Source organism: Electrophorus electricus, chromosome 16 (assembly GCF_013358815.1).
Source record: "Electrophorus electricus isolate fEleEle1 chromosome 16, fEleEle1.pri, whole genome shotgun sequence".
NCBI lineage: Eukaryota > Metazoa > Chordata > Actinopteri > Gymnotiformes > Gymnotidae > Electrophorus > Electrophorus electricus.
The window spans coordinates 10,748,856-10,772,269 of NC_049550.1; the positions used below are offsets into that span (position 1 = coordinate 10,748,856).

The 23,414-nt window shown below is 40.1% G+C and overlaps 5 protein-coding genes across 5 annotated transcripts; 4 read left to right on the forward strand and 1 right to left on the reverse strand.

Annotated features, from left to right (window-relative positions):
- Positions 1-31: 31 nt before the first annotated feature.
- On the reverse strand, positions 32-5,722 carry setdb2 (SET domain bifurcated histone lysine methyltransferase 2). The gene is made up of 11 exons (XM_027009371.2): positions 5,180-5,722; positions 4,941-5,054; positions 4,443-4,538; positions 3,368-3,464; positions 2,450-3,271; positions 1,963-2,132; positions 1,606-1,844; positions 1,215-1,263; positions 938-1,119; positions 663-751; positions 32-428 (listed from the first exon to the last, which is right to left on the reverse strand). The coding sequence occupies exons 1-11, from the start codon at positions 5,190-5,192 to the stop codon at positions 311-313; spliced, it is 1,989 nt and encodes a 662-aa protein (XP_026865172.2). The 5' UTR covers positions 5,193-5,722; the 3' UTR covers positions 32-310.
- A 2,663-nt stretch (positions 5,723-8,385) lies between these two features.
- Positions 8,386-12,082, forward strand: f7l (coagulation factor VII, like). Its single transcript, XM_027009869.2, has 8 exons — positions 8,386-8,566; positions 9,900-10,069; positions 10,230-10,254; positions 10,344-10,457; positions 10,547-10,687; positions 10,795-10,886; positions 11,011-11,131; positions 11,328-12,082. The coding sequence occupies exons 1-8, from the start codon at positions 8,485-8,487 to the stop codon at positions 11,873-11,875; spliced, it is 1,293 nt and encodes a 430-aa protein (XP_026865670.2). The 5' UTR covers positions 8,386-8,484; the 3' UTR covers positions 11,876-12,082.
- A 223-nt stretch (positions 12,083-12,305) lies between these two features.
- On the forward strand, positions 12,306-15,276 carry f7 (coagulation factor VII). The gene is made up of 8 exons (XM_027010323.2): positions 12,306-12,366; positions 12,511-12,674; positions 12,989-13,013; positions 13,095-13,208; positions 13,645-13,785; positions 14,275-14,402; positions 14,479-14,599; positions 14,702-15,276. The coding sequence occupies exons 1-8, from the start codon at positions 12,306-12,308 to the stop codon at positions 15,274-15,276; spliced, it is 1,329 nt and encodes a 442-aa protein (XP_026866124.2).
- A 594-nt stretch (positions 15,277-15,870) lies between these two features.
- On the forward strand, positions 15,871-18,714 carry f7i (coagulation factor VIIi). Its single transcript, XM_035535103.1, has 8 exons — positions 15,871-15,974; positions 16,083-16,246; positions 16,544-16,568; positions 16,819-16,932; positions 17,128-17,265; positions 17,422-17,522; positions 17,848-17,968; positions 18,059-18,714. The coding sequence occupies exons 1-8, from the start codon at positions 15,914-15,916 to the stop codon at positions 18,712-18,714; spliced, it is 1,380 nt and encodes a 459-aa protein (XP_035390996.1). The 5' UTR covers positions 15,871-15,913.
- Positions 18,715-19,355: 641 nt separating this feature from the next.
- Positions 19,356-22,804, forward strand: f10 (coagulation factor X). The gene is made up of 8 exons (XM_027009881.2): positions 19,356-19,437; positions 19,819-19,979; positions 20,108-20,132; positions 20,301-20,414; positions 20,532-20,663; positions 21,078-21,388; positions 21,742-21,859; positions 22,185-22,804. Exons 1-8 carry the CDS (start codon positions 19,377-19,379, stop codon positions 22,802-22,804), a joined length of 1,542 nt encoding a protein of 513 aa, XP_026865682.2. The 5' UTR covers positions 19,356-19,376.
- Positions 22,805-23,414: the final 610 nt, after the last annotated feature.

The window sequence follows — 23,414 nt, forward strand, 5'->3', positions numbered from 1 at the left end:
CATGCATTTTTTTTTTTTTTTTAAATAAAAAAAAAAGTTTATTTCAGCTCCTATAAGCGATGGCACCTGTTAAAGCTTCTTAAAGCATTGCTTTAGTTACAGTGGGGAACAGTAGTCCACTTTAATGATAACACAGCTTGGATGTTTGCACATATCTAAAGAAAGATTAGGCCTGTCCTCAGTGTTTTCACCATAGGGGTGGGGTTTCATAAGAGGGCTATACAGGCTTCCTGTGCTTATTTGGTCTTTCTGCCCACATAGCTGAGCCACAGTAGCACATGCAACACCTGCCTCTGTGCTTGCACAATCCTCAGATGACACAACCTTGGCAGCTGTTATAACCACACAGGCATGGCACCTCATGCTCAGGGTTGCTTCCTGGGTTATAGGAGTAGTTCCAGGTCAGTTCAGTTCCTGCCTTTACAGGTCTGAGAAACCACAGAAACTGGTCAGACAACTTGCAGCTTTCACAGCTCATACAGCATTTAAATATTGACATTTTTGAAAACTAATCCAAGAATAATACACAAAACTGTAAGGAGCCATGCAAGGGTACTTTGGTGACTAAACTAGAGATTCAGCCAACTTCTTGAATTAAGAACAGAATCTGTTTTGTTCTTAATTTATGAGGTGGGCTGAATCTAGATTCATGAGGATCTTACCTGCATGTAAAGAAGGCAATGGTTGGAAATTTGGGATCATGGGTATCAACAAAGACATTCTGGACAAAAAGGTTTGGATTGCAACTATGCTGCAATGTCAAAAACAAAAGGTAAAAAAATAGTTTATGGGGTTCAACAGTTGTATTAAACATATGTTGTAAAAATGCTAGTTCCTTTCACAAGAATTGTGAAAAGTAGCTTAAACAGATATACTGAACTATATTATCTACAGGAAATAAATCATGCACTACACCTGTAGATCAGGTTATACTTACATTAAGAAACCTTGCCACGTTTCCTTCTTTCGAAGCGTCAAGGTAATACATTTGTTCCTGAGAGGCCTCTTTCGGTACATGTCTTATAGGAACTGTCTGGTCTGCATAGCTGGGGTCACGTTTTCCCTCGTTACCATCTAGCCGGAGTTTCTTCCTTGTTACTTTTCCTTCAGCATCCCGGTCTTTTAACATAAATGCAAACAAAAATTACAGGATTATGAATGTGCCGCTTGTAAGTTTCATCAATCTTCATGAGATTGGACATTAATTTTTGCACCTGTTTTATTGGAATCAGGTGAGCAGGTGTTTGTTTCCTCCTGTGTATCCTGCAACATAAATATGTCCATAAGCTGACTATAAACAGGGGAGGCTTTTACTAGTGCAGTGACAAGTGAGAAACTGAACATATAGAACATTTTGTAGACAAACAAGTGTCTATACATTACATACACTGGGTTTTGGCACCTCTATCAAACATTGTGTTCAGAATCTTAAATAACACACAGAGCTGCGGGGAAAGATTTGTATGGAGTCCACAAGGTCATCCATCATACATAAATTCAGTTTAAGGATTCATTCCCCCCCCCCCACTAAGAGTAAAACTGTTGGATCAACTGTTAAATGATATTAAAAGAGCTTGTTTAAAATGGAAGGCAGGGGTAACTAACTGAACACTGTTGTTCCCGCTCTCCATCTAGCACCACTGCGGGCTGATCAACAGGTCGCTGAATCACAGGAACGTAGAGAGGAGGAGAGGTGTGCAGAGCCTCGCTTGCTGGTTTTTGCTGCCCTGCAGGGAGGGTCCACTCCTCCACCACCTCCACCTCATCATCAGACACTGGCTCCTCTTTCTGGTTCCTAGAGGACGCAGGCTCCTCTAAGCTCCGTTCGAGCCTGAGGACAACACCTTAGGGAGAAGTGGGTGGGGTTCCACACACACTTGTTTCCAATTCCATGGTAAAAAAAAAAAAATGGCAAAAGAGGATTTAATTGTTCAAACAACACACAACTGTACACACACACACCTGCATAAGTACAGACAAAGGTCCCTTTGTCGAGGTCATCACGACAGCGCACAGCCCACCCTTTGTCGCAGGTGCGAAACACCTGCAGACGAACATGGAGTCCACGCTGGACCACACGGTTCTGGCATCCACTTCGATTGCATCCACACCAAGGGCCGCATTCATATAGTCTGTCAAAATGTTACATGGACATTATGTGAGAGTAGGTAATACATGTAAACAATGATGTATTCAAGAATGCTGTTTATTCACCAATCTGCACAACAATATGCAGAACAAGGAGATTTTAAATAAAAGTATGATTTTGTCTTGATTCTGTAACATTGGTCTGCATGTACTTTACTGGTGAACCCTTTTTAGGGGGTTGTGCTGTTGTACTTTCAAGCTTTCACACTTCCAAAATTCTCCACCACATACACTTTTGCTCTTCACCATGACCACATTTAATGAAGGTCAACAGACGAACCACCACTATTAGATTTCTCACCCTGTGTGCAAGGGCTCGTCTAGCCGCTGATAAGCATAAAGCTGGCCTGGGTCAGCCCCAGCCTTCAGAGAGAGCTGAAGGCACGAGCAGCTCCGAGGGTCCACGCAGTCGTCTGTGCAGTCACAGCAGGCCAAGAAAAACGGGGACACGCTCAGAAAACAGCCGTGGGGCCAGCGCTCCTTACGGTAACGAAATTCCTTCGGCCGGACACCGTCCACGTCATTGCACAGGGGAACTGGCACCACCTCTGCCCCACGGCTTATGTCTCTTTCAAACAAGATGGCTACTGGAAGCGAAGGGGTGAATCCAGACGGTCCAGGCTGAGCCTGGCGGTCCAACAGCACCTGCGGCTCGAAGCTAAAGTTCGACGGCTGTAGGATTCCAAGGCTCTCTGTCTGCTGCAGGAACTGAAGCACGTTGGCCATGCAACGCAAGCTCCGCCCACATGGGGCTTTGTAGAACACGTTCACCTCCAAGTCCAGCTCCTCCCCTTTGGGCTCTGTCTCCTGCCCTACAAATAGGCTGGCCTTTGCATAGTGCCGCTGGAAGTGACAGAGAAGAGGTACTCTCAAGGGATTCTGACCTGGAAAACGGTCCGTGTGAGGCAGCAGGTGAGAGAGGCAGAATGGGCTGCAGTCATGCTGCTGGTAGGAAACCTGGACAGGCGACAGGGGTGCCAGGTGGTTGTCCGCTGAAAGGCTGGGTGGCGACAGTTGAACCATGTGGTTCGAAAAGTCACATTTCCCTGACAACACAGCATCATTTCTGCTGGTTAAAGACATCTGGCTGTTGTCCGAACTGAATTCCAGGTTCCTTGAACCGCTGCATAAAAACACAACCAAGAGGTTTGGTCAAATTAGAAAAAAAGGACTATGAAAGCTAGAGAACAAGAACAAAGCACTGCAATAGGGTTTAAACCTTGAGCTGTCCTCGTTTAAGATGTCCTCTGGTACAGGTCCATCCTTCATTTTCAGCTGAGTATAGTGAGAGTCTGACACAGACACTGTCAGTATATCTATAACAAAAGTGACATTAAGAGCCTGGGACGTTAAGAAGATATCCCTATTTACCTTAGAAGCCCATTCAATCTGTTGTTTAAATATAAATCATGATTTTCCATATATGAATTGTGTAGCAGTATATTTTTTCAGTGGTATGATATTACTGAGTTTTAAGGTTGGGCCAGTGGAACCAAAAGAAATCCCATATGAAACAGAAAGGACCAAATGGAGAAGCAGGTGCAGGCTTACAGTGGGAAACCTCACTGAAGAGATTCCAAAACCTCAAACTGACACATGTACAGGGTTCTTATAATCTGCTTATACCAAAACACACACTCGCAAAGAGTTCAGTTCTACCTTACTTACTATTTTGTAAAATCTCTTAAGAAAAAAGAGGAGGAGACACTTTCAAAGCCACATACACTCACCCACTTGATTAAAAACACCTGCCTCACCCTGACATTCATGGACAACAGATGGGATGAGAAATCTAAGGTAGGTGTGCCTAATAAAGTAATTAGGCACACCTATCTTATATTGCTCATCGCAGCTGTTGCAATGGGCAGTTTGTCAACTGCTCTCTACACTAACCATAAGCGGTCAGTTTCTCACCAGAAATTGTTCGGCTGGCAAAGACAGCAGTGATACTGTCATAGGAGGGCTGTTGCGCAGGTACGAATGTACCAGGTAGAACAACCTAGCCAGAGCTAATGTCACTGCTTGGTTGAAAGTGGTATGCTGCTCCAAAATATACAGCCAACAGCAGTCTCGTGGTTAGAAACTGATCACTAATTGAGTTGGAAGACTGCTAAAACAAACTGTATGGAAACAAATAGTCTAATTTGAACCAAAGTCTTACACTCTTAGCCGTACAAAGTGTTTCTAATAAATGATTAATGTTTCTAGTAATGGGGGGGGGTAAGCCCTATCTGGTGGATGTAGGAACAGTCTGAAACAGATGTATACACATTTAGTGTTCAACAGGAGTATACCTTCACTGATGAGCACCTCTTCAAAGGAGTCATTCTTCAAGACTGTATTAAGTGACACCCCAGATGCCAGGATGACATTCATGCCCTGGATGTACCCTAAACAATGTTTTATCACAGTAGCGGTGTCTGTCTGAAAACTGGCAATTTCTCATATTTTAAAAGGTCTTTTAACAGCTATATAAATCATATGTCACACATACAATAGTGAAAAATAAACATGTAGTATAGAACTGGCACGTATGGTAAAACTATCATAGCGCCACAACATATATGGTACTTAAGAACAAAAATATTCATATAGTACTAAGATATGCATCTGTCAAATAAAGTTAGTGTGTGAAATGGTGAATATGTGAAAATATTTACTGTGTACAAAAGGGACAGTAATAATATGGGGGTAAAGTTATCATAACCAACATATATAAATATGATTTTTACCTACATTTTGTACATGAGTTCTATCGTTGGTTAGTGTTGTGGCTGTGCCTATCTGTTTACCTTTGTCTGAGGCTGTGTTATTTTTGATGGCATCTCTTAGACATATGAGAAATTCCAGTAGTTCCTCAAACGCCAAGTCAACATCCACTTCAGACCAAAAGGACTTTGCGTTCTCTGTAATGCAATTTACACTTATTGTTTTACTACAAATGTTATACCTAAAACGATTTTCATACCAAAATGAGCTTTTCGTACAAACATGTTATTCATCCAGAGCGAATGAACAAAATTTAGCTTACCAACATCAGACATCTCAATTTAACGGAATATCGTACTGTATCAACCAAAACCTTATTCTCTCAGTTAACGTTATAGCTAGGCTTGCCAGTTAGCTAGCTAGTTTACGACATAAACATAATAGTTAGCTAAAGATATACATAGCTAGCTCGCTAGCTAGCTGTTTGCTATACTAACTAAAGCGAAGGGACATAGACCAATGGCATCAAATCAAACGCTAGTGCTCCGAAAAAGCTGGATGACTAACTTGTGTATGTATCCTACCGAGCTAGGCTAGCTAACTAAAACTATTAACAAGCAAAATAGCCAGCTAGCTTGCTAGCTAATGACTTAAGTTAGCAGTGTTTATGTGGAAGTCATGGTAAGCTATATTGCAGTCATTTGTATAGTCCTTGTATTAAATGCAACATTCCAAAGCATACTGCGACTTGTGCTCTAGCGTGGCCTAAAATAACAAAAGGACAAATGTCTAGCACTTTTACATCCAGTGAGCTGAGGCAGCTACTTCTAGTCAGTTTCGATTGTTTTATTGAATGAAGCGAGCACGATCCCTTCCCACAATGCAATTCAATATTTTGGTTTCTACCTAAGGTCAGTCCAAAGCAATAAATGAACGAAAAATCTACCTTGCGCGAAAGAATAAATTATTTGATTAACTAAATAAAAAATATATAAAGATACTCGCACATCTACACAATAACAGGTTAAAGTATTTTAAACATATGGCGCACAATTTAGTAAAATACACGTTTAATTTCTTAAAATACTATTTTGGCTACTAGGCTAGACTATATTCACTGGTACAGATTTAAGGAGGAAACGTTTTGCAGTTGAACGTAATTTAACTTCACACTGCATGCTTTTCTTTCCTTTTCACTACATGGAATGTATTTTAATTGCATGTTACCGTTTGTGAACGATTTCCCCTAATCTATCATATCTTGCTGTGGAAGATTTGTAGCATAAACTTGCGCAACATTGAGAATCTGTATTTTGTATCGTCGACGAACTTAATACCGTGAACGTAGTACGTGAACGGATAGAATTGTGAGTAGATAAGAGACTGCCTGGAGGCTACAGCGGACGACTATGGAAGAAGGCTTTAATATAATAAATGCAACACTAAATGAAAATATGAATAGAAACCTATATTTGGCTTTTGAAAAGAAGTTTATTCAAAAGTACATGCACTGTGGGCTGAGTCTGCACTTGTACAGACGCCAGCTCTCTATCACGTGCCATTGCTGACCACCCCTGGCACTAACAACAATACTCATAGTCATTCCATTGATCCTTCGCCCACTAATTGGCTAGAGCCTCACACCACTTCACCACAGTGAGGTAAAGTGTGGGGCATAAACATTTTTAAATAGTGGTATTATCCAAGATGCTATTCGGTTTGGCTTATTTTTGCTCGATGTAAAAGCTTCATCTTGGCTGTTCATCTTGGCTGTTCCATGATTTAGACTTGCTCTACCAGATAACAATGGCATTCTTTATTATCAGCTGTTATTGATTTTGTTGTTTTTTAACTACTTTTATAGTCTTCATTATACAAAGACAATAACATTTAATTGTAAATTAGTTATAAAAACTATAAAAAGCTATTAAAAGGAAAGCTATAAAATTAATTCTCTGGTGCTGTGATTTTCTGTGTCTTCTGTTCACATAATGAACACATACGTGACATAAGGGTTCTCTGTGTGACTCTTGTGGTTTTGAGACTACTGCTTATAGAGCCACTTAAAAAGTAAAGAAAAAGCAACACGACATGCAAAAAAAAAACAAAAAAACAACGCCTACGCCTTGCTGTTGCAACATGTGAAAAATATATATATTGTTTCATTTTTTAAAGCTCATTTTGTGGCATTTGTTTTGTTTAATGTGATGGAACAGAAGTGACACCCATAACCCTTTCATTATGTCCTGGCAGGTACCCTTTTCTCTTTAGTTCATGCTTTGATGTAAGAGGGGAATCCTGACCAACATGAACTGTGGAGGTGTGTGGTGAAATGAGTGTTTCATTTCATATACTTAATCATAAGATAATGCTGAGTTTGTGTGCTTGTACAGTGGAGGCTCGCTCTGTTTGTATATGATACAACTCATGTCTGTGTTCTGTAGTTGAGAACTGTAGCAGTTGTGCAACTCTGGATAGCTTTCTGTGGGGCTACAGGACTAGAAAGATGGTCTTCAGCAAAGGAAGACATTTATAATATCCTAAAGAATCTGGAGAATAATGTTAAATGTCATGTTAAAGGACTCTCTCTTCCTCTTTTTTCTTCAGCTTTTGTGTTCAATATGCTTGCACATGTTCTTTGCTCCTACACACATTAACTCCAATTACACAGGAAATGGTGCCCACGAGAAATATGCAGTTTCCAACCTCCACTCAGACATTTTTCTCTCACAGCAGCATGTTCAATTTAACAGAGAAAATAGCATTCTAATTCTGTTAAAGTATACCATGGGAACATGCTTGTATATAGAAGCACCTTTTGTATGTTATTTTTAGATAGACTGTTATGGTGCTATAAAACCCAACATGACAATGTGCTAATAATTGAATCCATTATAGTGAACATTTTTATGCCTATATGTATTTTTTGTATACCTCCATTCATTCTAACATATTTTAGTGTCTGGTTTTAGATGTATTATGTATATTGTGACTCTTTATTGGGATTCTTAATTGGTTACAGCATACCATTAGTGGTGCATCATATTCTGCTGCTGTTATTTAGCATCTTTGCAGTTTCCCAGGGTATTTTATACTCATCACATTCTCAAATTAGTCTTTTGCAATTATTTGTAATTTGGAAACATACAAACTGAATGATCTGTGAAATAATTTGTTATTTAACATTTTTGCCTTCTTCAAATGCATCAAGCCTGGCTAAGATGTTGTTGTTACTTAGTTATTAGCAATAGCTTGTGACTAGAATTCTTCAGAAAACTGAAGACTAAACCTTGCTCTTTCTGAGAGTTATTGGAAATATATTCTGATTTTTTGATGTTCTTTTATGACAATAAATAAATTCCATTCTGCATGATACTACCACTATTCTAAATTACAGTGTCACTAATGGAAATCAAAGAACAAGCCATGTGGTGCTACAGGGCTTGTCTACTGCCAAGCCTCCTCCCAGGGAGAATGGCACCACCTACTGCTGACTCGATTAACAGTGCTCCTCTTCTCTGAAGGTGTAGTGTAGTCCAACCACTTTCTGTTTCCAGGCACCCCAGTGATTTCGCAGAGGAACAGTGCCAAACTTTGATCAAACTGTTCAACCTGAAGTGTAGCACAATGGAGTTGAGTTTGTGTGGAATGAAGCTTGGTCTTTTCACTATACTGCTAAGTTTGCCATCCTGCTTTGGGGTTCCTGCGGGTAAGCTGCGAGTCGTTGGTTTGTTAAGTTGTATATATCCAGATAAAGCTATGAATGATTGTCTGAAGAACCCAAAAGTCAAGAGTGCACTTCTTTCCATACGTACTAAACTGTCTGACTGGTCTTTTAGTAAAATTTCATATTTGTCTATGCATGTTTACTAGTCCTGTTGAAAGAGAGTACTTTGTCCTTACTGTGTGTTATTGCCAAACATTGAGGAAAATACATTAAATTAGTTTAGTTGAAAATCAGCAACAGTCCCTCAAAAGTATATCAGGATTTTTTAAAAGATAAATAAAAGATATGTTGGTGCGTGCGTGCGTGCGTGTGTGTGGTAAAAACTGCAGTGTAGTACACAAGGTTTCCAGACAAACAGAATGTTTTGGACAGAGGTCCGTCATCAGCTGGAAAAGTACTTTGCTGATGAAGAACCTCTGTCTGAAACATTCTGCATTATGTTTAGCTGGAAACCTTGTGTAGTTCATTTTTATTGCATCTTTATACACGGCTCCCTGGAATATATATATATATATATATATATATATATATATATATATATATATATATATATATATATATATATATATATTCATATATCTGTCTGTGTGTATATATGTGTGTGTGTGTATATGTGTGTATATATATATATATATATATATATATATATATATATATATATATATATATATATATATATATATATATATATATATATATAAAATTCATAATTTCCCACTCGCCTTCTGGGTGGTGTTTTTCCTTCAAGTTTGGGTCCTCTGCCAGAGGCCTGGAAGCTTGAGAGTCCTGCGTAGTGTCTTAGCTGTTCCCAGGATGGCACTCTTCTGGACCGAATTGTTCCTGGGATCTGTTGGAGCTATTCTCCTAGTTTGGGGGTTACAGCCCCTAGTGCTCTGATTACCACAGGAACCACAGTTGCCTTCACCCTCCACATCTTTTCACATCATTTCAAGTGAAAGCAACATCAGGAAAATGGAACACAAGAAGCTTGAGAAATATTTCTTGGGATCACTTGGGATGGCCATATCTATCACTATGTCCCTCTTCTGATGTTTATACACCACTACTATGTTCGGTTGCTTAGCTATATATATATATATATATATATATATATATATATATATATATATATGTATTTTTTTTAGTTTATACATTTATATATATATATACCAAACAACCAGGCTATCTACATCTGTACTTCGTTCTAGAAAACCTCACTGATGAAAATGATCAGTCACTACAACTAGATGTAATTTGATTGCCTTTGATTTTTACACGAGCTGAAGCCAGGTCTCTCTCTATCTCTTCCTGGTAGCCCATGTGATCCTGAGCAGAACAGACGCTAGCCAGGTGCTTCTGAACCGCCATCGTCGTGCCAATTCCTTCATAGAGGAGCTGAAATTGGCGGACTTGGAGAGGGAGTGTCTGGAGGAGAAGTGTTCATACGAGGAGGCCAGGGAGATCTTCTCTATACCTGACCAACTGGTGGGCAAAGCTAAAATCAGCAGTTGAGCTAACCTCGGCATGTTCACCACAACAGCATTATTGGCCTATTTGTCAAAATAGATATTTTATAAACATGATAAACACTGGGACAGAGGAATAAATCTGTTGTTATCTTTCATACATTTTTACTGTTTTTCAGGATGCGTTCTGGAGGGTTTACACAGGTACAGTAATGACTGTAGGTGAACGTGACTGAAATACAGTCCATGGTGTGTTTATTTCTGTTTGCCTTGACTTGTTGCTGTGTCTCCAGAGGTGGACCACTGTAAATCAGAGCCATGTCAAAATGGGGCCACTTGTGACACTCAGACAAATACTTACATCTGTATATGTCCACCCATGTTTGAGGGACGGAACTGCGACAAAGGTAACGTGAACACCAAAGAAGTGAAGATACCTAAGGCTGAACTGCAATTTTGTTCCTCAAATTATAAGGCACTGTTGGTTACTCCACAGAAATACTTAATTCTTATGGCTGTCTATATAAGAATGGAGGGTGTGAGCACTTCTGTACCGAGGCTGAAGATTTAACCTCCAGCTGTCACTGTGCTCCTGGATACAGCCTGTCTACAGACAACAGCAGCTGTGTGCCACAAGGTGTGTATCACTGGCACACCTTGTGTGTCACAGTCTCATATATGAATGTTACTCCATGCTTTCATCCAAATCACACTTGACTTCTTTCTTTTAATGTCCCTCCTTAGTTAAATTTCCTTGTGGCAGAACAGATGTGACAAACGTTGGCCCAAGGATTGTTAAAGGACATATATGTCCTAAAGGAGAGTGCCCCTGGCAGGTACACCAGGACAAAAGCACTATTATCAACAGATTTTGACATTTCACACATAGAGTGTTATTATCCTCAAGTTCTTTTGTGTTGAGTATCACTGTTCTCTGTCCTTATTTGTTAATTAATACAGGCATTACTTGAATATGAAGGCCAGTATAAATGTGGGGGAATTATTCTAGACTATCAATGGATCCTCACAGCAGCTCACTGCGTCTGGAAACAACACCCATCCAAACTACAAGTGTCAGTAGGTAAGAATTCACAAGACACTAAACACGTACACATTATACTTCTATTGTTATACCAAACATTAAAACTTACCTTCCCCTATTTAAAACAAGATGTAATATTTTGCTCTACTTTTATCTCCTTTTGAGATTTTAGGGAAACACAATGGTTTTGTTTTTTTTTTCCCCATCCATGTACCTGTTTTCCTCTACCCCTAAGGTAAGCACAACCGAAATGTGAAGGAGGCCACAGAGCAGCTAAGAAAAGTGTCAAAGGTGTTGATCCACCCACAGTACAACTTCACGACATCTGATAGCGACCTGGCCCTGCTGAGGCTGCGCCGGAACATCTCACTAAACTCATATGTAATACCGATCTGCCTCCCCCCAGCACAAGGCACATTTGATCGCACGCTGAAAACAGTGCGCACCTCCACCGTGAGTGGCTGGGGCCGACTCTCTCAGTTCGGGCCTCCATCCCTCATGCTGCAGAGGCTGGAGGTGCCCTTGGTTCCCCTGGTGAGCTGCCAAGCCCACTCTGGTCTCAGGGTGACCAATAACATGCTCTGCGCTGGCTACAGGGAGGGAGGCCGCGACGCGTGTCAAGGGGATAGTGGGGGTCCCCTGGTAACCAAATACAACACCACATGGTTCCTGACGGGCATAGTGAGTTGGGGGAAAGGCTGTGCTCGCGCGAATATGTATGGTATCTACACTCGCGTGGCCGTCTTTGTGGAGTGGATTACAAACAACATGGCTAAAGAATGAATGGATTTGTTGGGGAAGAACTGATCTTGAAGAAAATTAAAAATCTTAAAATATATTTAAAAAAATAAAATCTTAAATCTTTATTTGAGTGGATTCAGTATTACAATGATGAATACTGAGTATTTTATTTTTAGTGTCAAATACCAGTTCTGTTTCTCACAACATTTAAAATACATGTATTATTGTACCTTTTAATTTGTAAAGTATTGCCACAAATAAAGTTAACTTTGTAATTTGATAAACAAGGGTCATCTTTGATCTTCTGATTGAGTTGTGGTGAATTTTATCCCCGCCTGAGCTTCAAAGCTTAAGTATTATAGGTATGGGACAGGCTTTTAGCCTATACTGAAAGGGTGCAGAGTGTGCAGACTTTGGACCTTTTAGATGTGAGGACTAGGCAGCCTGACCATAGCACCAGGCATTATCAAACATGAAACTCCTAACTCTGCTCTTCCTGCTACTGGCCTTACACTGCTGTCATCCCGCTTCAGGTAAAACGTATGTATTTGTACATATGAGACTAAATCACATATTAGCAAATCAAGAAGCACTGAATGTTTTTCTATATTTAAGCATGCACAACTGTGTCTCTGTGTACTTTTGGTCAACTTCCACATTGCTTGTGTTCGCTGTAGTGTTTGTGAGCCAGAAAGATGCCCACAGAGTTTTTGCTCGAACTAAGCGAGCAAACTTAGGCTGGTTCGAAGAGCTGAAGATGGGTGATCTGGAGAGGGAGTGTCTAGAGGAAAAATGCTCTTATGAGGAGGCCAGAGAGGTGTTTGAACACACAGAAGTTACGGTCTGTATTAGAAACTCAGAGATGTTGATCACACAAAACATGTATTCTGCTATTATTGGCCTTATATTGATGTATATCTTGAACCTTGGAATGACTATGAGCTAACTGGCCTTCATTTGTAAAACTGCTTCAAATGCTTAGGAAAACTTACATCTGAAAATTAATTTATTGAAACTCCATCAATTTCAAATAGAAATTTGAAATGGAATGTGAACTGGAATTTGACTAAGCTATTGCAATAAGCCTATACACTGATATTATTGCGGCTGCAACTGGAATATTGGTGAATTTGAATCCAGATTCTTTGTCCACAGGATGAATTCTGGAAAACATACAATGGTAAGATGTTCAATCACTAACCTTTTACCAAACATGTCCATTTTCTCATTATCCGATGGTGAGCTTTTGTTCTTTCAACAGTCAAAGATGTTTGTCTGTCAAGGCCATGTAAAAACAACGGTACCTGCATGCAACTAATGGAAATGTACACATGCATTTGCCCACGGGGTTTCCTTGGGCGTGACTGCGAGTACAGTAAGGTCAACCTCATACTCAGCTTTTATATGCACTCATTATTAGAGCAAAGGAATGTCTCTTGAACAGGATTTAGGTTTTGTTACAGTCAGCTGTTTATGAAGATTCTTACAGTGTAGGGCTTTGAATGTACATTATTGCACTTCTCTGTGGAATACAGGATTCTGATTGGTTAGTCTGAGATCAGTTCTGAATCACAGACTGCTGAACTGAATAACACACCTGCTACAGGCAACCACTGTAGCAATGCTTCCTGGCAGTGTGACTTGCTACAAAATGGATCCAAAACCACTATTTAATGTCAGGTTTTTTGGTAATTATTGGCTGGCTTTACATGCTCCTTTACAAAATACAGTCCTAATTTTAGTAACACAAACTTAAGATCAGCACCTAGACCAAAGTGTTACTTATTCCTTTTTTGTCCTTTTTTCTCTAGTAATTAAAGAAATTCCTGACTCCTGCCTTCATAAAAATGGCAGATGTGACCATTTTTGTGCGGAGGGAAAGGGGCCACGTAGCTGTTCCTGTGCAGATGGGTACTTCCTTGGGACAGATGGTCAAAGCTGTCTAACCAATGGTGAGGATATTAAGAGTCATGTACCCAACAGGCCACAAATGGGGAGCAATCAGTGATTCTCAGTCTAGACTGAGAATAACTGGACATAAACATAACTGTCCAAAATGTACAATAAATCATAATTATAAGTCATAATTATTTAGACAAATAAGAGTGGCAAGGTGTACTGTGGCAAATGTGAGAAATGCATTTGCTACAAGTAAAAAGAAAAAATGAAAGTTTTTGGTATGAAAGAATGTCATACTAGCAACATACCTCCTGAAACTTCAAGATGTCATTAAAGCTATAGGAGCACATTTTAACTGATGCAGAATGCCAGCAAAAGCAAATTATGAAACAGTTAGTTGAAGCACCTTGGTTTTATTACCATTTGAAAAATGTATGTTATCTGTGGGTAGGTTAAAAGAGTCTTTGAGGGTATGGCAATTTAAGCATTTGTTAACGACTGACTATATTTCCTTACTTGTGTTCTTCATCACTCTTTTTCAGAGCTCTTTCCTTGTGGCAAGGTCCCACTTCTTCAAGGCAACACTGGTACAAATAAGGACCTTCAGCAGGACCCACGGGCACGTATAGTAGGAGGCACAGAGTGTCCCAGAGGTCACTGCCCCTGGCAGGTAAAAACACTTGTAGAGCTGTAATTGCACTTATGCCTTAGGAAATGCTGCTGACACTGATGCATGTGTACATTAGGTCTTGCTGAAATATGGTGACAAGGGCTTCTGTGGTGGTGTGATCATAAAGCCCACATGGGTCCTCACGGCTTCTCACTGTTTAGAGAAGCTCGCTGTCAAGTTTCTAAAGATTGTTGCAGGTATGTGACTCGGCAGTGGTTGCCAATAAAAGCTGGTAGCGTATGGCTACAACACATGTCTGGAACTGGAGTGTCCATGCTGGCCCTCTTTATCTGACCCAGGCGAGCATGACATTGACATAAATGAAGGTTCGGAGCAGACAATAGAAGTGCAGGAGATAATCATGCACCCCGACTACGTCTCAGCAAATGCGGACAGCGACATCGCCCTTCTGCGTCTCCACCGGCCCATCATCTACAGCACATATGCCGTTCCTGTGTGCCTTCCTCGCCGAGACCTTGCCACACGGGAACTGTGGGCCATCCACCTTCACACCGTGAGCGGATGGGGACGGCGTAGTGAGGGCGGGCCTACCTCACGGGTTCTACGGAAACTCGACGTGCCACGGATTCGCACGCAAGACTGCGTGAAGGACAGCAATATTTCGCTGACCGATAACATGTTCTGCGCTGGCTACATTGAAGGTAAAGAAGACTCCTGCAAGGGTGACAGTGGTGGACCTTTGGTGACCCGTTATGGAAACACTACATTTCTCCTGGGAATTGTGAGCTGGGGGAAAGGATGTGCACGCCCAGGACACTATGGCATATACACACGTGTGTCCAATTACCTGGAGTGGATAGACAAGCATGTCTTGGCACCAGTTGTCAATTCAACAAAGGCACCACTGGCATAAAATCACCAGAATAAACATGATATGGCTTGCAGTATAACAGTGCTATGTCAACTTTTGTTTCATTCTATTTACACTTTTGATCTTTTTGTGCTTAATTTGCTTGTATATATTAACTACATTTAGTTTCCATTTGCTCAGAAATAAAAGATATGCAACATCTTAATTTCAAAAATTGGAACGTGACAAAGTGTCAAACTAAATGCATCTTTCTTATGTACATGCATACACCTTTGATATGAAAGCTTTGTGCTAGTGTTAAGTTCTGGCAGTTCAGACCAAATGAATCATCGTTCAGGGGGCTGTGTTAGACATTCCGGGCTAAAGAAAATCGAACAATCGATTCTCATTGGTGTGGTAACAAATAGATGTGAAGGATAAAACTTTTATTTTTTTATCATCAGAAGACATGCTCTTTTCACTATGAACTGCTCCAGTCAGGTTATATTAGAGTTATTTTGCATGATCATATTTTAGTTTATTTTAGGTTTAACAACTAAAGAAGCTAGAGTAGTCGAATTACACTAGCTACACATTTGCGCATTAAAAGAGCCTTTGAACTGTAGATCGAACGGTAAATGTGCTTACTACCGATAGACTGTCAGAACCGTGTCAGCAGCTCGGGGCAAAGAAGAGTAACATGAAGCCACAAACAATTGTTGTATTCTTAGCTTTCTTTTGCCCTACAGTATCTGGGGCAGGTAAGTAGGGAGGTTGACGCTCGAATCGATGTTCCGTGCTGTACCTTCAGTATTTAGTATTTTGCTGCATTTGTTTTTCCCTCACTGAGACCGCGTTCTTGGTCCCAGTGTTCCTGAAGAAGCAAAGCGCTAGCGCAGTGTTGAACCGCTCTGGGCGAGCAAATGCAGGCACGTTCGAGGAAATGAGATCTGGCAACCTGGAGCGCGAGTGTATGGAAGAAGTGTGTAATTATGAGGAGGCGCGCGAAGTGTTCGAAAACGACGTTGTAACGGTAGGTTACTTACGAGACTAATTTGCCCGTCTATTAACATAGAAATGAGGCTTTAATATATATATATATATATATATATATATATATATATATATATATATATATATATATATATATATATATATATATATATATATATATATATATATATATATATATATATGTGTGTGTGTGTGTGTGCGTATATATATAATTTATTTTATAAATAATTTACAATTATTTATATATATATATATATATATATATATATATATATATATATATATATATATATATATAAAATTTGATTTCTTACAGAAAGAATTTTGGTTGAGCTACCATGGTGAGTTTTCTTATGGAAAATCAATAATTAACATTGTTAACTGTGGTTTGAGATTTAGTGGGAATTTTGTAGAATTGTCAACAATAGTTGTGAGTGATTTGTGTATTTAATTGTGCAAACGAGATTTTTAAAAAATTCTGTAAAAGGTCACAGCGCTACTGCTTTGAGTTTCTTATCATTATGATTACATCATGTGTAAATAATTGGAAATTTACATGATGCTGTAAATCGGACTGTATTTTAATCCCAGCTCGGGAGCCCTGCTTGACAAACCCATGCAAAAACACAGGGACTTGCATATTCTTGGCAGACTCTTATATCTGCCAATGCCTAGAGGGCTTCGAGGGCAAATATTGTGAAGAAGGTAAATGCAATGCATCTTATCCAAGATTTTACATCTTTCACGAGTCAATTTCCCATTAATTACTTCATTAATGTTTAAGCTTTTACTGTTTACAGATGTCATAGGTTATGTGTTTCTGCATGGACTTTCACAATCTAAAATTCCCTTGATCCCTCTCAGTTGAGGCCCCACAAAAACAACTATCCTCTCTTTTAGCATTTGTGGATAAGTTGAAGTGTCAATATCTGAATGGCGGCTGTGAGCAGTTCTGTGATGGTTCTGGCCCCAAGCACAAGTGTTCATGTGCCTTGGGATATGCCCTTGGAGCAGATGGGAAATCTTGCAATGCTCAAGGTGTGAAAATTCCTCTTTGAATTCGCAAGTCAACGGAACAAGATAAATGGATCAGTGAAAATGTCTGCCTCTAAGGGCATGAAATGTACAGACAGACTTAGATGAAGTGTAAACTAATGTCAAAATCTGTTGTGTTTGTGTCATTGGATTTTGTAGTTCATTATCCATGCGGGAGGGTACCTGTTCAGACAAATGATACTGTTATGCTGCAGTCTGTTGGTGGACACCAGTGCCCCAAAGGCCACTGCCCCTGGCAGGTAACCTACACATGTGTCAGACCATGCCAGTTTATCCATAAATTATACATCCATAAATTATAGAGGTCTTTCTAATTATGTCCATAAATAGACCTGAATCAAACTGTGCCATTATCATATCTTTTTTTTTTTCAAATAGAAGTGATAGTTTGAACTAACTCTCAGGTGTACTTAAACATCAGAGAAGCACACATCGCTTGTGTCTGTTCAGAAATGACTGAAAAAAATCGAATGAAATATGTCTCTGTATTGTAACTTGTTTGGATATTTGAAAATGTTGTGATATTATTAGTATATTGCCCATCTTTATACTTCATCCATTCAGGTACTGTTGGTGTACAAAGGAGAAAACCTCTGTGGAGGAGTTTTAGTAGACTCTAGCTGGGTCATCACAGCTGCTCACTGTGTGGATAAAAGAGATATAACACATTTTAAGGTTATAACAGGTATATCATTACTGGTTTTGGAGACATGTTTGCAAGCAAAAGGTGTGAGGATATACATTTTCAATGCTTTTTAAACTCTTTTTTAACCAGGTGACCATAATATTGACATGAGGGAAGACACAGAGCAAGAGTTTCCTGTATCCTATATGATTGTCCATGAGAACTATGACCCAGTTTCAATGGATAGCGACTTGGCTCTTTTGCGGCTAAGCGGGCAAGCTAAGCTTTCAGTATACACTATTCCTGTCTGCCTGCCAACGGCCCAGTTTGCAGAGGCCGAGCTAGCCGCCATCCGCTTCCACACTGTTAGTGGGTGGGGCCGGCACACGCAAGGTGGCAACGATCAAGGCTCTAAGGGAGCTAAAAGACCAGGTTCCCCCTTGATGCGGAGGTTCGCCGTGCCGCTGCAACCCAAGCCACTGTGCTCCAGAATTAGCAGGGTTAATATCACTGATAATATGCTCTGCGCTGGTTACTTTGAGAGTAGCCAGGAGTCTTGTCGCGGAGGTGACGGTAGCCCCCTGGTAACAGAGTACAGGGAGACGGTTTTCCTCAAAGGGATAGTGTCTTGGGGAAAAGGCTGTGCCCAGCCAGGGTTCTACAGCATATATACCAAAGTTTCCAACTTCCTGGATTGGATTCAGCAGATCATGGCCACCCCAACTGCCCAGTTGGATGCATTCATCAAAACTATAAATACCACAGCCAAGGCTGAGCCTGCACCTCAGCAATCTATCATTAACTGATTTTAGGCTAGAGCTTCTGAATAATTTTAAAATCTTTTCTGAAATAAAATTCAATTGTCATTACAGGACTCTTTTGTGAGTTATTTTAATCTTGTGTCCTTGACATCAAGAAACAAAATGTCTTATATACTGGGAACAATTATGTATAATTGAATTCACTCTTCATTTTCATCATACCAGGATCAACAATGATATATTACTCACAAATATGTCATGTAGATACTAGATTTACAAATGTAATAAGATACCATTTTATGCAAGTATTTGGATCTTCCAGACATTTCCATTCAAACAAGCCATCTTCACTGGCAGCATGAGTAGCCACACAGCATAAATATAAGTGCAGAGTCCCAAGAGCAGTTTGGGTTCACTGTTTCTCAACATGCTGATATGATTGGTTAAGATAAGCAGAGTTAAACTGGGGGTGTACTTGTACAATTTTAAATTGTATTCAGCCTGTAGCCTACAGAACAGCAAATAACATTTACCTTTAATGTCTATTAATGGTAATGGGTGGCTCACGTTGCCTCCCACTCTTATTATTCAGAGTCATTTGTAGCTTTTACTCCTCCCATTTTTCGTGCAGGTCATTGACCTCCTGTTCCTGTCTTCCAGAATTTACTCCTCTCTTACAGAGAAGTGTTTTACGATAAGAACTTGCCATGTTTTGGGTCCTTGAGACCTTCATATGTCTACTTCTGGTACACTACGTCACTCCTGAGGGTAAGTGCACTTTTAATATGAAGGAGCTGTGGTGTGAGTATTTAATGTTAACCTCCTGTTTGAGAGATCTATTTGTTGTAGAGATTCAGCTCTCTTTTAAGTGTTGAATAGCTAATACCATGCCAATGCCATTGTTAACAATGTTTTATATGATAGTAACATACCACATAGTTAGTATATTACCAGTTAGTATTATATTAGGAATCAAATGCCCCACAAGACAACATATTCCTTCACATGGATCATGTGAAACTTTACAATAGATGAGGCCAGAATAATATTTCTGAAATATCAGCCTAGTTCATGATTATTTGCTATGCTGTATTAGTAATAATAAGGACCCCATATGATGTTATTACTGATAAAATATTGTGTCCTTAGTCTTCCTCCAGACCAAGGATGCCAACCAGGTCTTCACACGAAACCGGCGGGCCAACAGCCTGTTTGAGGAGCTGAAAAAAGGCGACATGGAGAGGGAGTGCAATGAGGAGCGGTGCAGTTTTGAGGAGGCCCGAGAGATCTTTGAGGACAATGAAAAGACAGTATGTCATAGCACTCTTCACTTCCTGCCATTGCTCCTTGGCATTTTGACCACTTGCTCCTAGTGTCCTTGCATTGTAAGCATTACTACATGGCATTGTAAGCATTTCTGTCCTCTTCCTTTCCCTAGGATGAGTTCTGGAATGTGTACGTAGGTATGTGATAATCAAGGATGATTTTTGTTTCATCATTTATATGATCAGATTTTTGCACCTGGCTTGGTCTGAATCAATCAAATAGCCTAGGAAATGTCAACATTTTAGTCAAATCCAGAGGCCCAAAAACTGATAAGTTAAGACTTTGTTTCGTCAATGTCTTCATAGATGGAGATGCATGTATATCCCAGCCATGTCTCAATGCTGGTATATGTAAAGATGGAATAAAAATATATACCTGCTTATGCCCAGCCATGTTTCAGGGGTACAACTGTGAGATCGGTAAGTGGTCATGACATCACAGCCCCTGCCTTGTCCCGCATCTCTTTGCTGACACATGCACAAAGATCAGCTTTCTGGGAAAATCACACATTACCAAAACCTCATTTCTGAATACAGTAATACCACAGCTGTGCGAGGACAAGAATGGAGGCTGTGAGCACTTTTGCAATGTGCAGCGCAACAGGGCGGTGTGCTCCTGTGTCAAAGGCTACAAGCTGGCTGCAGATGGGAAGTCTTGCAAATCTGATGGTAAGAGGGAGACTGGGGGAGAATGACAGTAATTCATCCCCTCTTCGTTAAAAGCATTCATCTTTAGTGACTGGTTTACAAAAAGGGGTCCTAGAGATATAATACTGTAATAATATAAGTAATAATAATAAGTTTATAAGTAATTATATATTATATACACTGAGAGTACGTTGTGTGCAAATTAGCTACCACTTCTCATCGATGTGTGAGTGATTGTAAGTTGATATCTGTCTGTAAAGCGTTCTTGAGTTTGAGAAAGGCACTATATAAATGTAACATATAATAAGTATTAATATAGTAATATAAGTTACTCTCAGCCCTAATACCCCACCACCTGATCCAGCTAACTGAGATTTATTAGCACGAGTAACCATCCCTTGTCTATATCCTTTTCAACACTTGTTTTCATTATAGATCCCTTCAAATGTGGACATGTGTATCCCAAGGCAACCCGAAGTATTTTCATACATCACCCCACAGAAAATGTCACTGATGTTCATGCTGATGAAGAGCATGTCATGGGTACAAATGCAACAAATTTGGTGCAAGCCACCACAAAAAAAGCTGCTTCTAATACCACTGTGAATGAACCGGATAATTTGTTTGGACTTGACCTGGATGAGCTGGATAATCCTGTAACAGAGAAGCCAGTACTTCCAGAAGTTGTTGGAGACAAGAGAATCGTTAACGGGGACGATTGTCCACCCGGTGAATGCCCCTGGCAGGTAGACGCACCACCTCCTAGCGGAATATTCAAAAGCATTTATGTCATGATACAACTTAGATTTCTGCTTTGTGTTCAAATAATTGATAGATAGCTCACTCTGAATATCATTGTTATCTTCACTGGTACATTTTCTGCTAGCAATGATACAGTGCATTAACACAACCTGCCTCAAATTTTGCTTCTTTTCATGCTGCTGTTATAGGAGCTGATACACTATATATAATGTTGTAAGCATTGCCTAAGCGCTCAGAGAAAGCAGCAATGCTTTATGAAAAACTCAGTTGTAGTTTAACCTTTTTAAAAGTCTTGCTCTCATTGTTCTCCAACATGTTGCGTGACTGTCCTAAATAGGCACTTCTGGTGAATGAGGAAAAGATCGGCTTCTGCGGTGGGACCATTCTAAATGAATACTTCATTCTATCTGCAGCTCACTGCATGAACCAATCTCGTTCCATCACGGTTATTCTAGGTAGACTAATGTGTGTGCGTGTTTGTGTGTGAGAGAGAGAGAGAGAGAGAGACAGAGAGAGAGAACATTAACTTTAAATACAAAATCACATCTGTACTCTAGATTTAAATCAGTTCTTACTGTCAAATTGAAACCATGCATAAAATGTTCTGGGGAGCTCCAGGAAAGTTTGGCTTGGCATAAATTACTTTACCAATAAGTTGTGCTGTTTAGGTATTTGTATCCTCGACTCTGTTACAGTTGTTGTAATGGCTTTGTTCTTGTTCCACTGACAAATGTAGACCCTATCAAACAAATGGCATGCATGTCTTTGTGTCTGTAACAGGTGAGTTTGACACCATGATCAGAGAAGGGCGCGAGGTGACGCACGCCGTCGACCAGGTCCTTGTGCACATGAGCTACGTTCCAGAAACCTACCACAACGACATTGCTCTCATCAAGCTTGTTAAGCCCATTAAGTTCACCAAGTACATCCTCTCTGCCTGCCTGCCCGATCGTGACTTTGCTGAGCGCGTGCTCATGTTGCAGGATGATGGAATGGTCAGCGGTTTCGGCCGCCTCTACGAAGGCGGCCCGCAGTCCACCATACTGCAGAAGCTGACCGTGCCATTCATCGACCGGGCCACCTGCATGGAGTCCACCAAGTTCAAGATCAGCAACCGCATGTTCTGTGCCGGCTACGACAAAGAGACCAAGGACGCGTGCCAGGGCGACAGTGGAGGCCCACATGTCACCAAGTACAAAGACACCTGGTTTGTGACGGGCATCGTGAGCTGGGGCGAGGGCTGTGCTCGCAAGGGGAAGTATGGCGTCTACACGCAGGTATCCAAGTATATCAAGTGGATTGAGGCCGTCATGGAAAAGGTTATGCCCAAAAAGAAAGCTTCTGTAACAGCAAGGAAAAAGAGGCAGGTGCTTGGACATACACCTGTGATATGGATATGATGAAACTTCCAGTGGGCCAATAAACTGAGATGCATTAAAGAGAGAGAGATGCAAAATTATTCCAAACAAATGCCAACAAAATAAAGATTATATAGATTCTATGTCTCTCTATGTTGTTTTCTGTTGCTGTCTCAACTATCTCCACTGTTACTGGAGTTTGTGCATTGCACACATCGATCTCTATCTTTTAACAAACAGCTTTAATATATATTGCAATGAATGTATTCTGTGTAAGATTTGAGTTCTTTTACCCCTCTTGCAGTACAGATAAAGAGAAAAATAGCAGGGACTGAAGTCCAAACCCATTGATTTGTGCACTTTGTTACACAAATGTTGACATTTTTGGCTGTTTGCAGATTAGAGTTCACTCATAGTATGTTTTGTTTGCAAAGTTCTACAGGACATTTCATCCCCGATTTTTTGCAGCAGTCGTCCCACTATTTCAGTACACTGTATACAGTTCCATCCAATAATACAGGAAAGGCAATTTTTCAATCTGAAAGGATATAATGATAAATCATTATTAATCATATAAAATTGATAGAATTCTAATTGCAGCTATAGTACAAAATTGTCAGCATTTGTCAACTGTTAGGAGAAGAACCTTTGT